At 53.5% G+C, this 15,945-nt stretch overlaps 1 protein-coding gene across 1 annotated transcript in view; it reads right to left on the reverse strand.

Moving 5' to 3' along the window:
* The window catches only part of ICE1 (interactor of little elongation complex ELL subunit 1), a 57,006-nt gene that overhangs the window by 40,408 nt on the left and 653 nt on the right, over positions 1-15,945 (reverse strand). The window contains exons 2-6 of the mRNA XM_066579133.1: positions 7,805-7,941; positions 6,132-6,190; positions 3,856-3,892; positions 2,104-2,120; positions 1,316-1,427 (exon numbers count right to left, since the gene is read on the reverse strand). Coding sequence (XP_066435230.1) covers positions 1,316-1,427; positions 2,104-2,120; positions 3,856-3,892; positions 6,132-6,190; positions 7,805-7,891 — 312 coding nt within the window. The 5' untranslated portion in view covers positions 7,892-7,941. The remainder of the gene's footprint in view (positions 1-1,315; positions 1,428-2,103; positions 2,121-3,855; positions 3,893-6,131; positions 6,191-7,804; positions 7,942-15,945) is intronic.

Below are 15,945 nucleotides of genomic sequence, written 5' to 3' on the forward strand. Positions count from 1 at the left end.
GCAAATTTGGCAGCATTTCCACATACAAACCGGTATTATGGCCATCAGCTGTGCTCCTACAGCTGGTGTTAGTGGCCACATGGCTCCCCCTCGCCTCAGACTACATGGCGCTGTTAGTGCACCCCGACACTCTAGTGGGTGCTGAGCCACCGGTCAGGTGATTCCAGCAGCGGTGCGGGCTGCGCTAACAGCACCATGTATTCTGGAGAATCCGGGAGGAGTACCCACACACGTCATTGCGCCGGGCGGGAGGAGTACCCGCACGCGTCATTGTGCCGGGCGGGAGGTGTGTCCATGCAATGAGCCGGTGTGTGGAGTTTCCTTTTTATGCAAAAATGCTGCGGCGTTTGCTGCGGTATTTCCGCCTTGTGTGAACATACCCTTAAAGAAGCAGCCAGTGGGTGCTACATGGCACAATGCGTTCTCACATTTGGGTTTCATTCCCCCTGATAAAGCAGGAACAGATGTGGGGGAGGTGCAGGTAACCTTTTATTCTCTCCTCTCTGGGGATTCATTTCTACTATTTTTTTCTTAAAGGAAAAGAAAGATGAAATCACAAGACTAACAGTCTGCAGGTCATCTGACAGCTCCGTTCCATCTGCCAGAAAGCAGCCAGCGCTCTGTAATCTATGCCGTCAGCAGCGTAAAGGTCCTGCTTCCACCACAAACTTCCTATTTACCCCCACTCTTACAACTCTCTACACCGAGCTGCCGCTACGGTCCCATGACTGACTGCTGGGGGGCTACCGGCTGCGCTGGATTTCAACCTCATTACCGCGGTGGAGCCCAGAGAAGCACTAATGCCCAATACACCAAGCTGCCTGTGACCCACATTGACAATAGAGCCCCAGACTGGTCCAGTCCTGTAATTCTGCGCAGACATGTACCCCTTTATAAAAGGATGTTTACCTTGTTTAATTGAAGAACTGCTTACAAAGTGCATCTTTGAGCAGATTGAGTTGCCTTCTCTATAGTACAGGCCAGACGTGGGCATCGCTGTGGTCTGGGCTGCCCGCTCGCTGGTTAACACTGTGGACTTGGGCTTAAACCCAACCAAAGCCAACATCCATACGGGTTTCCTCCCATGCTTCAAAAATATACTAGTGAAAATGTAGCTTGTGACCCCAGTGGGCGGACGGGGACCAGCGGGCGCGCTATAGCATGTATATGTGTGTGTGTATAATTTATATATATTACATACTACATACATACACATATACTCTCTAGAGCGGGCTCAGGGAACCCTGCAGTAGACTCAGAAGCCCATGGCTTTGCCTATAACGCATTGACTCTTCCACTACAAGCCATGACCCACCGTCTTCTCCTCCAGGGCGGCCCGCAGAGTCTTCACCTCCTGCTCCCACTGCTCCTCAGGAGCCATCTTCTCTAACATTTGTTCCAGCTGACATCGTAAGGTTTCATTTTCCCTTAAATAATAAAGACAACTTATAATTCTGTACATTTGGGGAATTTGTAAAGTGAGAAGAAAACTGAGGAAAGCAACGCATGAAAGGTAAAGGGATGTAATCGGTAAGCCCGGCACATCGACAACAGCCGGCACGCATCAGATCCAGCATCTCCTGGGTGTGTGTGGGGGAAACACTAAATAAAACATGCAATGATGTTACGTGTAACATAGCATCGCCGCAGGGCCATTAGCCATAGGAACCGGCGGCACAACATGCAGGAGGTCCTGTGGACTTATAACCTGGGGCTCAATATCGCTGCCGGCTCAAAGAGGCAACATTTACAATTTTACTGATTATTGCAAAGAGTCAACAAGATGGAGTGTTCCCAAGCAGCCGCGCTGCCCCCCGTTGTGTATATAATGCAGTAGTGCTGCGGACTCTCCTCCCTAGATTATGGCGCCTCGTGGAGAGAGAATGCAGGGAGCTCCGTGCGGGGAGCACTGCAGGACTGGACTAGATGCTACAACTCAGAACACTAAGCTTCAGCAAGTCATTCATGGGGTCCAACAGTGGACATGTTACAGGCGCAGCTCATGAACAGGATATAGAATATATATATATATAAAAAAATAATCACATATCACACATTACACACACCGCACAGAGTCCATAGTCACTTAACAGAATTACTCACCTTTCAGCGTACTGAAAATGTATTTATAGTTAAGGAAAAGGTGTTTTAAGTCATGACCACTGGAACACAAAAGTGGAAATGATTTACCGGCTTTGAAGGCTACAATTGGTTATGGCACTACCGGGGCAAAAATGCTTTTACGGCGACAGTTCTGCGCCAAATATATTTACAGGAGACAAATTCAAAACTTGCAATAAAACACATTTTCAGGAGGGTTTCTTCAAGTTTTACTTTCTCACTTGTGCCGCTAAAAACATTGAATCCTGCCTCAGATATTGATGTGACTTCTGAGAGATTTTGGCGCAGTTTTTGGCTAAAGTTTGCACCAGTTTTTTTAGCCTGACGAAACATCCAGAGTCTTATTTCCTTACAGTACACGTGATTCCAGAATAGGCTGCCGTGTGTGAACTTCAGGAAGAACACTTCTGGGCACTTTAGGACTTGTATCCTATATTTTTCACCATTTCTGCTTATCAGGCTGTAGCTGCAATTCGCAGTTTTCTCTAAGCTGGTGAGAGGAGCCTGCTGTTATGCTGTTTATACACTGTGCACAGAGACGACTGCAGATTCTGCTCCCCAACTCTCTGTCACACACACATCCATCATTATGGAGGACCTCAATTTCTGTTCTCTGTCTTGTTATCTCTGTTACCAGAGACAGGAGTGACTCAACAGGCAGTAAACAGCAGGTTAGGAGAGAAACCCCTGCTAGTCAAAAACAACATTTTATATGCCGCAATTTTCACTTCTGTTAGTTATCAAATTGGCAATCATATAAGCACAAAATCGGTTATAAAAGGAAGTTACCGTATATACTCGAGTACAAGCTGACTTTTTCAGCACATTTTTTGTGCTTAAAAAGCCCCCCCAAGGGTCCCGCGAACCACTGATTGCAATGGGGCCGTGGCTGCTGCCGGCGGCCACATTGACAGCAATGGTCTGCCAGCAACCCCTGCAGTGATTTTCGGGGAAGGGCTTTAAATAGAAGTCCTTCCCTGAAAATCATCTCTAGCTGTACTAAAAAATAAAATATATACTCACCTGTCCGCCGCTGCCGGAGGCTCGATGCGTCTAGCCGCTTGTCATCCCGGCATTGTAATGAAGCTTTTTCAGCAGGTGGGGATTTAAAATCCCCACCTGCTGAAAGGGCTCTATCTGATTGGCTCAGCCAATCACAGGCAACACTCTGCTATCATTCAATGGTAGGGGATTCCTTACTCTCTGCGGGGAGTCCCCTTGTCCTCTTGTATAAGCCCACCCCAGGTTTATACTCGAGTCACTAAGTTTTACCAGTTTTTTGTGGTAAACTTAGGTGCTTTGGCTGATACTCTAGTATAAAAAAAAAAAATCCAATATTAAATAGGATGGTGCAACAGTCTATCATGTAGCAAGCGGCAGCCATAGAGCTGCATTGCACACAAAGAAAACCTCCATCTCAATCCTCTGAAATGGACGGTCAAACCAGAGCGCCTGCCTGTCCTGTTGAATAACTTATCAGACTGTAACAGACAGAGCAGCACTTCTCAGGGGGTTTGGACAGTCAAATATGTCAACCGGCCCCGGGGCCCCAAATCTATGGAGATTTTGTCTTCTCTTGAAACCCCTCCGACTCCCCAAGATTATAAAAAAAGGTACAATTAGGAAAGACGCGGCTTTACTGATCCGCAGCGGGCACCAGCCGGCCCTGTGCAGTTATGTCACTCCTGTACTACAAACAGCAGGAAACACTTATAATAACTCATCACAAAGGATATCGTCACACTTCTGCTGGTACTCGGCGAGCAGCTGGCTGGAAGAGAGGAGACAAGAAGGTACGTGAATGCAGAAGCCAATGTCAGCATAGACTCCCCGCGCTCGAGATCTCCGCACAGCTGGGGCAGATCTGTAAGTCAGCAGAATCCACTGCATTTCAGGGCCGGATCAGAGTTTTGTCAAGACTCATTACCCCTTTAATCATTAACCCCTTAGGGACCACACTTTTTTGCTTTTTTCCATTTTTGTTTTTTCCTCCCCTTTTAAAAAAATCGTAACTCCTTTATTTATCCATCGACGTCGCTGTATGAGGGCTTGTTGTTTTTAGCGGAATGAGTTGTATTTTTCAGTGGTGCCATTTAATGTACCATATAATGTACTGAAAAACTTTTACAAAATTCTAAGTGAGTAAAATAATTTATTTAGATTTTTTTTGTTGTAAATATGGCAAAAGGTAGTTTTTTTAACTTATTACTTTTAAAAAAAATAATTAATAAAACGTTATTGTTCTTATTTTTATTTTAGTCCCCCTGGGGGACTACAATATGCGATACTTTGATCGCTCCTGTAGTATGATGTAATGTCATAGCATTACATCATACTGCAATCTGACAGGCAGTCTATCAGGCCACCCCACGGGGATGGCTTGATAGGCATTCTGCCATGACAGCCTTGGGGTCTTTCAGAAGGACCCCAGCTGCCATGACACCCACACGGCTCCCCTGATCTCACCGCGTGTGGGGGGGGGGGGGGCATATGGGACATCGTTCGGGGGATTTAGATTTCCCAGTCAGATTTGACAGTGGCATTTAAAGGGTTAATAGTCCCAACTGGGTGGGCGGCCAAACGGGTCTGTTGCCCGCAGGTGTCACTTGTAATAAACCGCTGACACCTGCGATGTATGGAAGGAGATAGAAGCGCTATCTCCCTCCATACATGTCCTACAATGGCAGGATGTAAAAAAGACTACAGCGTGGTCACTAAGGTGTTAAAGCTGTCCGCCATTGGTGCAGCTCATCTGAGTGGATAGAGAGGGAGCACCGAAGGCAGAAGTCCAGCCGCAGAGCAGTTCTAGTGGGCATGAGCTGGGGAGAAGTACAGGGTTTTTTCCTGTTTGTCTTTCCCACGCCATGGCTTAGCAATGACCCGGGCACCCGCAGCCCATAGGCAATGTTAGCTGAGACCAATGGAGGCAGTCACCGCGGGTTCCGCGGTAAAACAGCATGCTGCGATTTTCCTTCTGCTCACGGAATACGCAATTTGTATCCGAGAATGCATGCCTTTTACCGGATATTGTCCGTACAGATACCGATCGCAAAATCGTGAGACCGACCTTAAAATGCTGTAAATGATGAGATGCGGCTCAGAGGTAAAATCTGCCCCTTCCACCGAGGCTCACCCAAACGTATTTACCGCCAGGGGTGCCAAGGGTATTAACAGCGGTAGACATTCCTTTATATTTGATGCGCATCATTTCAGCGGCCTGCTAGTTGTGTGCGGGCTCATTATTTGCGGCACGGCCTGTAGTTTTTATTCGTACCATTATGGAATACAGATTTTTTTATCACTTCCTACGTTTTTTTCTTGGCGACAGGGTGACCAAAACCCACACAATCCTGGCGCTGTTTATTTTTATTTTCTAATGGCATTGACCGTGCGGAGTAAAACATGCATTACTTTTATGGACGCAGCGATACCAAAAATGGGTTTGTTTTCCTTACTTGGATTCTTTTTTTAAATTAGAAATACGGCAAAAGGGTTTTTAAAAAAAAAAAAAATTTATTAAGACTTTCTTAAACTGACTGTTCCATCTTGTTTTAGTCCCCGTAGGGACAAGAGACTGCGATTGTGTGATCACTCCAGCAGCATATGATATAATACCAAAGCATTACATTATACCAGGATCTGACAGGCAATCTGCCATAGCAGCTCTGTGGGCTTTTAGAAGGCCCCTGGTTGCCAATGCAGCCGCACAGCGACCCCACAATCAGGGCATTTACATGCCGCTGTAAGAATTGACGGCAGCATTTAAAGGGTTAACAGCTCCAATGAGCAGCGCTGCTGATTGGAGCTGTTGTGGGCGGGTGTTGGCTGATTGATCCCCAATGCCTCTCCATACAAACCCCTGAACCTCCAGTATGTAGATGTATGCCTCAGAGCGTTAAGGGGTTAAGACTGGCGAGGACGTTGGCCACACTGTCCGTTACATGCAGATTAATGTGGGGACAGGAATATCTGGAGACTCTTCTTCGGATCCCTGCAGTTGTCACACTTACTCAGAGTCGATTATCTTCTGCTTCAGCGCGATCAGAGCCGAGACGTATTCATTCAGACTCTGCAATCAGAGAGAGTTACACATCAGCACATTGATACATTCTGATACGTTCCGCCTGCAGCGCGAGGGTCTTAATGCTTTAGTATGTAGGAGCCGGCTGCAGATGAAGAGCATTCTCAATGAATACTACGTCATGCAGCGATCGTTGCTGATCGGGGAGACCCTTTAAAGCCCTACCGTTCTGAAGCGGTCGCCGACCCTTCAGCGAGGACACCAACCTGAAAGGTATTGTACAGGCGGGCCGGACACAAGGAGCCCCGATGCCCCCAATCACTGAGCCGTCTCACCGCTGCCAAGTACTTGATAGATGTAAGTAGCCCGGCTCCGTCACCCCTCAGTAGTCGCTGCTCACCACACTTTGGCTGCCCTAGTAACAGAAGTCGGCTCACAGCGATCACCAGCAAAAGTGCAAATCAGTTCCCTAAACGCAGTTAGTGCTGAAGTCAGTCTATGGTGCCCCTAGGAGTCGCCCCTCCGAACTTGCTGTACAATGCAAGGTCCTGTGGAGTCCGTCTATAGTGACAGGAAAGGGAAGACCGGGATGACTCATGCGGCACACAGAAGTCTATGGAGAGGTGGGCAGACGCATCTGCATCCTAGGTCTCATTCATACAGTTTGCCAGATCCAAGTCTGATTTTTTTTGGCAGTTCTTCGGTGGCATAAATCCAAGGCCGAGTCTTGGGAGTCCTGACACGTATTTGCATGCGAATCCACACATCGATTTAAAATCTGTGGACTTTCCCCCCGCAGCATGCGTAACCGTAGCATTCAATTAAAGGGTAAAAACTGTGCAGATTTGATAAAATACTCTGAACAGCAATTTACTCTGACAACTACTAAACTGACATCTACACTGCTCAGTACTTCTTTAGTGCCCTCCTTGATGCTGGTATTACTGTATGGGCACAGAATGTGCTGTTCTCCGTGTTGCCTATGGGAGACCTCATAGCTGCTTGTTTCCACCGACCAAGCGAATCCCTAAAAACTAAAAGATGCCACCTGCAGAGGGTGACCAGATTGGTCATTATTAGGGGCTTGAATAAACGCCTGAGAGGGGTAGAGCGTTTTGGCTGCCTTTCTGCTGGTGGTCTTGCTCGCTGCCTATAATGATGCCTTGGTGTCTTCACATCAGCCATGAACGCTGGTGAACCCACTGCATTTACTCTGGAAGCTTCGTGGACCAGATTTTAAAAATCCCAGCCGCATGGAACGGAAAATCCTTTACATACGGTCTGCGCCGTCTGAGATGCACTGCAGATTCTGAATCCAGAGAATCTTCATTTATGCAATGGATTTTAGTGCCACTTTTGCCGCTGCAGATGAGCTGCCGATTTTCTGTGGTGTAAAGCCGGCAGCGACAAGAGTGAAAGGACCTTCACGCGTCGGTCACGTGATTTGGTTGGGGATCCACAGTGCAGAAAGGAGAAGCCGCGAGGTCACGTCCCGCCGTGGAGTAACACTGGGATTAGTGCAGCTATCAGTGCAATCCATTACAGGAATTCAACGCTCAGCCTTGGGTTTGAGATACAGACTGGCAACCCCCCCCCCCCTACCCGTGTGCACAGGTCCCACAGACAACATTCTGGGTAAGTAGTGGATTATGTGCAAAATACCTGCTGCAAGGATGTGCAGTTCTGGCAGGACCCCGCTGCCTCTGAAGCAATGCCCGCCGTCTTTGAATGGGTCTCTCCAGGCATCATGATGAGGGACACTGACCGGCAGAGGTCAGCGGAGAAGACCGGAACTAGATCTGAAAAACACAACCAATAGTTAGAGCTGCAGGTCATCGGGTCCTGGTACTAATAGTCCAGACTCTACTGCATTACTTCCCTGCAGATTCTACCGCTCACCTCCCTGCAGCATCATAAACTAAGTTAGGGGAGGCGCCGGGGAAGTTCCCGATGCCGAAGCCTGCACTGTGCACCGAAATGTGGCTCTTTTCAGAGCTCTGTGAGCGCACCGCCCCATAGGCTTGGAATGGAAGAGTGCGCACACAGGCAGAATGCAGACGCTTACCCCGAGGTCTCCAGACACAAACATGGCCGTTATCAGCGCCTAATCTAAACCTGGATTTATCGCTGGAGACAACCTGGTTTTACTCCATAGCGTCTAGTTTCATCGTTCACGATACTGATGCAAACAGATGGTGGGTGTCAAAGGCGTACATGGGTGCCGGGTGACCGAATGTCCTTCAGCCAAGCCTAAAAATGGTTCTGACAGACACAGGAGTGCAACAGTGGCGCCCCATCTCTGGATGGCGAACAACAAAACAGTTGGAGCTATTGGTGCTTATGGGCGATCAGATACTCCTCTCTACTGGTGGTCTAGGGGGGAAGGGGGGGGGGGGGGGGCTTCCTGAGCCTGGTCCCCTTGTGTGCCCCCATCAACTGGTCCTAACATCTCCTAACAGTCTGGTCAGATGGTCCTCTCTACTGGTGGTCTGTCGGAGGCCCTGAGGCCGGTCACCTTGTGTGCCCCATCCACTGGTCCCAACACCTCCTAACAGTCTGGACAGATGCCCCTCTCTACTGGTGGTCTGTAGGGGATGTCCTGAGCCTGGTCACCTTGTGTGCCCCCATCCACTGGCTCCAACACCCCCTAAGAGTCTGGTCAGACGCTCCTCTCTACTGGTGGTCTGTAGGGGGCGTCCTGAGCCCAGTCACCTTGTGTGCCCTCATCCACTGGTCCCAACACCTCTTAACAGTCTGTTCCCCACCGGCCGTTCTGACCAATTCATGGATACAACCATCCAGCTTCTCACATCCCAATAATGCGCCCCTCTAAGACTCTGTTAACGAGGTGAAATCTCTCTGGTGACCGTCCATCTAAATCACCACAACTCTTATCAATTATAGATCTGCCTGAGATGGAACCACATGCCGGGTTTTGCAGAGTTTTACAGCGTTTTTAATGCACCCCTTTCATTTCAGTGAGAGTTGCCGGGCATCAAAAATGCGCTGCAAAGCCCAAAAATACAACAAACAGCACTCATTTCAGGGCGCGTTATAAACGCTGCACTAAAACACTTCTCCAGTGAAGCCCCATTGAAACGAAGGGGGGCTCAGTGCAGAGTTCTTTAGCGAGTGTTAAAAAGTGCCAGCTAGACGCTCTAAAGAGACGCCTGCGTGAGGCCTCAGGCTACCTACACATGCGCGAGCGTGATAACAGGCTGAGAGACTCACCCCCATATAGCGCTCGCCAATGTGTGGTTTCACGCCAATGCAAGGTAATCTTCTGGGAAAACTACCTGCCATCACTTCTGTGAAGTAGCGATCCTCTGGCATGGCAAGGGTTTCCCATTGTTTTCAAGGGGCGACCTTTCATCACACGTCATGCAATGCGTTTTCAAAAGAATGGGGTCGATATTCGCGCAAGCTTTGTTAAGCTCGCAACGCACAAATCTTGCACGAGTTTCTCAGCCAGGTGAAACCAGCCTAAAGGGATTGTCCCACTCCTGGCTGTTTTGCTGTAGGAAGCAGACAGCTCTGTACCTTTCGCAGTGGCCAGGGTTGGTACTACATTAACTTCTGCCTCAGCTTGCAGTACAGCCTATCCTTACTTACATTCATGTGTTTCTTATTTGGCCAAAAATTTGCTCTCCATTCTTAAAAAAAAAAAAAAAAAAAAGGGCACAGGTTCAGATTCTTCTATGGGTGATGAACGCCGGCATGAACAGTCCGAGGAGCTATGAACTGTTTGAGGAGCTACGACAGAGGGGTATCTTCCATGAACGTCTGCAGGCGGTATCCAACATCACTCATAATGACTTATGGAAACCAAAACTACTATAAAACTAAGGGGCGTTGCCACGTTTGCTGCAGTGGTAGGATACCACAAGTTGTACGTGGGCACCGCCACGTCCCGAGCTGGGGTGTACTCTGTACACTCCGTGTTCTTGGATCCACCATTAACGGCGCATCGTAGAAGTCACAACTTACGAAATGAATTCGCTCATTCGGACATGGTGAACAGGCAGATTTCAGACTAAAGGTCATTTCACCTGTGGTTCTAGCCGGGTCACTTACCTCATCAGATGCCCTTGTGGGCTTGGGTAGGTTGATCAAACTAACCAAAAAGTTAAGGAGCGCTTATCCAAACAAAAGTCTGCAATACGCAAACGCTGTACGGATTCACCTGCTCCGCGGCACTTTATTCAAGCACTACAAGCATAGATTAACCGAAGAGTCAGGTATTGGAGTCCCACCAATAAGACGAGGAGGCGATGAGTAGCTGCATTGAGGGCTAATGTTGGATGTAGCGGCTGGACACGCCTCACCCCAATGGTCTGGATAGGGACTATTCGTAGGTGTAAGACAACCAGCTGTATTTTATACCCATTTTATATGTGAGATAGTATCCTGTGCCAATTCTCCCTGCATCCCTAGTTACACGCCGCCTCTTCTCTTACTTCTCCTCCTGCCCGCATTCTCCACCCTTCTTTCATCCCTTCTCCCCTTTACTCTCAGCTTTCCCTCCTCCCTCTGGGGGCGTCTCACAGATCTGTTCTGTATATCTACCCTATAGAGCTGTATCCGGTATATCGTTTTGGATACATTTTGAACTAGCGCTTTACTAACAAATTACCACGCTGACTAAGGCCTCCCTCATACGAGCGATACGGAGAGCACTGCAATCTATACCGTCACGCTTTGCTGCTGGCGCTTGCTGGCGCTGGCATTTAGCATTCCTCATCATTGATGAGGAGCGCTAAACAATCAAAAATAGGGCAGACGCCCCTGACAGTTTAGCGCTGCTCTAGAAGCGCAGTGATAAAAATGCTGCAAAAGGCAGTGTAAGGAAGGCCTTAGGCCAGGCTCACACCAACGGGTCAGATTCACATGCGAGAGGCCTCCAGCGGAATCCGACTGCGAGCCCGGCCGGTAATTCTGCGTATGGCACTTATCTGCACTGCGTATGACCACCGAGGTTCGCAGGTGGTCATGCACAGCACAGGGGTTTGTCTGCATTCCCCACGCTAGAGAGGACGCGGGTATCTGCCGCGGGTAGGAGGCCTCCATTAATATGTATACGAAGGTATAGACGTTTACATTTATATGCTTGTGTTTGGCGGCGGTTGGTTTCGGTGAGCGTTATCCTTTCGGCCGGCGCTTCCATCGCAGATCGGTTATATTGGACGCCGCACAGACAACCAGACACAGTAACCAGGAGACGACCGCTGGATGAGCCATAATGGCGGTTATATCGGACGCCGCACAGATCCCCCCCACAGACACAGTAACCAGGAGAGAACCGCTGGAGGAGCCATAATGGCGGTTATATCGGACGCCACACAGACCGCCAGACACAGTAACCAGGAGACGACCGCTGGAGGAGCCATAATGTCGGTTATATCGCACGCCGCACAGATCCCCCCCACAGACACAGTAACCAGGAGACAACCGCTGGAGGAGCCATAATGGCGGTTATATCAGATACCGCACAGACCGCCAGACACAGTAACCAGGAGACGACCCCTGGAGGAGAGATAATGGCGGTTATATCGGACGCCGCACAGACTCCCCAGACACAGTAACCAGGAGACGACCGTTGGAGGAGCCATAATGGCGGTTATATCAGACACCGCACAGACTGCCAGACACAGTAACCAGGAGACGACCGTTGGAGGAGCCATAATGGTGGTTATATCAGACACCGCACAGACTGCCAGACACAGTAACCAGGAGACGACCCCTGGAGGAGAGATAATGGCGGTTATATCGGACGCCGCACAGACTCCCCAGACACAGTAACCAGGAGACGACCGCTGGAGGGGCCATAATGGCGGTTATATCAGACACCACACAGACCGCCAGACACAGTAACCAGGAGACGACCGCTGGAGGAGCCATAATGGTGGTTATATCGGACGCCGCACAGACTCCCCAGACACAGTAACCAGGAGACGACCGCTGGAGGAGCCATAATGGCGGTTATATCGGACACCACACAGACCGCCAGACACAGTAACCAGGAGACGACCGCTGGAGGAGCCATAATGGTGGTTATATCGGACACCACACAGACTCCCCAGACACAGTAACCAGGAGACGACCCCTGGAGGAGAGATGATGGCGGTTATATCAGACACCGCACAGACCGCCAGACACAGTAACCAGGAGACGACCGCTGGAGGAGCCATAATGGTGGTTATATCGGACACCACACAGACCGCCAGACACAGTAACCAGGAGACGACCGCTGGAGGAGCCATAATGGTGGTTATATCAGACACCGCACAGATCCCCCCACAGACACAGTAACCAGGAGACGACCCCTGGAGGAGAGATAATGGCGGTTATATCGGACGCCGCACTGACCCCCCAGACACAGTAACTAGAGGTGCACAGAGTGCACACACAGGGGGAGGGGCTAGCTGGCGAGGAGCTCGCCGCACACACACGGGGGGAGGGGCTAGCTGGGCGAGGAGCTCGCCGTACACACACGGGGGGAGGGGCTAGCTGGGCGAGGAGCTCGCCGCACACACACGGGGGGAGGGGCTAGCTGGGCGAGGAGCTCGCCGCACAAACACGGGGGGAGGGGCTAGCTGGGCGAGGAGCTCGCCGCACACACACGGGGGGAGGGGCTAGCTGGGCGAGGAGCTCGCCGCACACACACGGGGGGAGGGCTAGATGGCGAGGAACTCGCCGTGCGCACACACACACACATAGGGGGAGGGGCTAGATGGCGAGGAGCTCCCCGTACGTACACACACACATAGGGGGAGGGGCTAGATGGCGAGGAGCTACCCGTGCGCACACACACGGGGGGAGGGGCTAGATGGCGAGGAGCTCCCCGTGCGCACACACACACGGGGGGAGGGGCTAGATGGCGAGGAGCTCCCCGTGCACACACACACGGGGGGAGGGGCTAGATGGCGAGGAGCTCCACGTACACACACACACACACGGGGGGGAGGAGCTAGATGGAGAGGAGCTCCCCGTTCTCACACACACACGGGGGGGGGGGGGGGGAGGAGCTAGATGGAGAGGAGCTCCTCGTTCACACACACAGACGGGGGAGGGGCTAGCTAGAGAAGAGCTCCGCGTTCACACACAGACGGGGGGAGGGGCTAGCTAGAGAGGGGCTCCCCGTACACACACACGGGGGGAGGAGCTAGATGGAGAGGAGCTCCCCGTACACACACACGGGGGGAGGAGCTAGATGGAGAGGAGCTCCCCGTACACACACACGGGGGGAGGAGCTAGATGGAGAGGAGCTCCCCGTACACACACACACACACACACACACACACACACACGGTGGGAGGAGCTAGATGCAGAGGAGCTCCCCGTTCACACACACACACACACACACACACACGGGGGGAGGGGCTAGATGCAGAGGAGCTCCCCGTTCACACACACACACACAAACACACACGCGGGGAGGAGCTAGATGCAGAGGAGCTCCCCGGTCACACACACACACGGGGGGAGGGGCTAGATGCAGAGGAGCTCCCCGGTCACACACACACACGGTGGGAGGAGCTAGATGCAGAGGAGCTCCCCGTTCACACACACACACACACACACACGCGGGGAGGAGCTAGATGCAGAGGAGCTCCCCGGTCACACACACACACGGGGGGAGGGGCTAGATGCAGAGGAGCTCCCCGGTCACACACACACGGGGGGGGGAGGGGCTGGCTGGAGAGGGGCTCCCCGTACACACACACACGGGGGGGAGGGGCTGGCTGGAGAGGGGCTCCCCGTACACACACACACACACACGGGGGGGGGGGGGGAGGGGCTGGCTGGAGAGGGGCTCCCCGTACACACACACACACGGGGGGGGAGGGGCTGGCTGGAGAGGGGCTCCCCGTACACACACACACACGGGGGGGAGGGGCTGGCTGGAGAGGGGCTCCCCGTACACACACACACACGGGGGGGAGGGGCTGGCTGGAGAGGGGCTCCCCGTACACACACACACGGGGGGGGAGGGGCTGGCTGGAGAGGGGCTCCCCGTTCACACACACACACGGGGGGGGAGGGGCTGGCTGGAGAGGGGCTCCCCGTTCACACACACACGGGGGGGGGGGGAGGGGCTGGCTGGAGAGGGGCTCCCCGTACACACACACACACGGGGGGGGGAGGGGCTGGCTGGAGAGGGGCTCCCCGTACACACACACACACGGGGGGGAGGGGCTGGCTGGAGAGGGGCTCCCCGTACACACACACACACGGGGGGGAGGGGCTGGCTGGAGAGGGGCTCCCCGTACACACACACACACGGGGGGGAGGGGCTGGCTGGAGAGGGGCTCCCCGTACACACACACACACGGGGGGGAGGGGCTGGCTGGAGAGGGGCTCCCCGTACACACACACACACGGGGGGGAGGGGCTGGCTGGAGAGGGGCTCCCCGTACACACACACACACGGGGGGGAGGGGCTGGCTGGAGAGGGGCTCCCCGTACACACACACACACGGGGGGGAGGGGCTGGCTGGAGAGGGGCTCCCCGTACACACACACACACGGGGGGGAGGGGCTGGCTGGAGAGGGGCTCCCCGTACACACACACACGGGGGGGAGGGGCTGGCTGGAGAGGGGCTCCCCGTACGTACACACACGGGGGGGAGGGGCTGGCTGGAGAGGGGCTCCCCGTACACACACACACGGGGGGAGGGGCTGGCTGGAGAGGGGCTCCCCGTACGTACACACACGGGGGGGAGGGGCTGGCTGGAGAGGGGCTCCCCGTACACACACACACGGGGGGAGGGGCTGGCTGGAGAGGGGCTCCCCGTACACACACACACGGGGGGGGAGGGGCTGGCTGGAGAGGGGCTCCCCGTACACACACGGGGGGGGAGGGGCTGGCTGGAGAGGGGCTCCCCGTACACACACACACGGGGGGGGAGGGGCTGGCTGGAGAGGGGCTCCCCGTACACACACACACGGGGGGGGAGGGGCTGGCTGGAGAGGGGCTCCCCGTACACACACACACGGGGGGGGGGAGGGGCTGGCTGGAGAGGGGCTCCCCGTACACACACACACGGGGGGGAGGGGCTGGCTGGAGAGGGGCTCCCCGTACGTACACACACGGGGGGGAGGGGCTGGCTGGAGAGGGGCTCCCCGTACACACACACGGGGGGGAGGGGCTGGCTGGAGAGGGGCTCCCCGTACACACACACACGGGGGGAGGGGCTGGCTGGAGAGGGGCTCCCCGTACACACACGGGGGGGAGGGGCTGGCTGGAGAGGGGCTCCCCGTACACACACGGGGGGGAGGGGCTGGCTGGAGAGGGGCTCCCCGTACACACACGGGGGGAGGGGCTGGCTGGAGAGGGGCTCCCCGTACACACACAGGGGGAGGGGCTAGATGGAGAGGAGCTCCCCGTTCACACACAGGGGGAGGGGCTAGATGGAGAGGAGCTCCCCGTTCACACACAGGGGGAGGGGCTAGATGGAGAGGAGCTCCCCGTTCACACACAGGGGGAGGGGCTAGATGGAGAGGAGCTCCCCGTTCACACACAGGGGGAGGGGCTAGATGGAGAGGAGCTCCCCGTACACACACAGGGGAGGAGCTAGATGGAGGCGCTCACTGTACACACACAGGGGGAGGGGCTAGCTGGAGAGGAGCTCCCCGTACACACACAGGGGGAGGGGCTAGCTGGAGAGGAGCTCCCCGTTCACACACAGGGGGAGGGGCTAGCTGGAGAGGAGCTCCCCGTTCACACACAGGGGGAGGGGCTAGCTGGAGAGGAGCTCCCCGTTCACACAGGGGGAGGGGCTAGCTGGAGAGGAGCTCCCCGT

Source organism: Eleutherodactylus coqui, chromosome 9 (genome assembly GCF_035609145.1).
Source record: "Eleutherodactylus coqui strain aEleCoq1 chromosome 9, aEleCoq1.hap1, whole genome shotgun sequence".
In the NCBI taxonomy this organism is placed as follows: domain Eukaryota; kingdom Metazoa; phylum Chordata; class Amphibia; order Anura; family Eleutherodactylidae; genus Eleutherodactylus; species Eleutherodactylus coqui.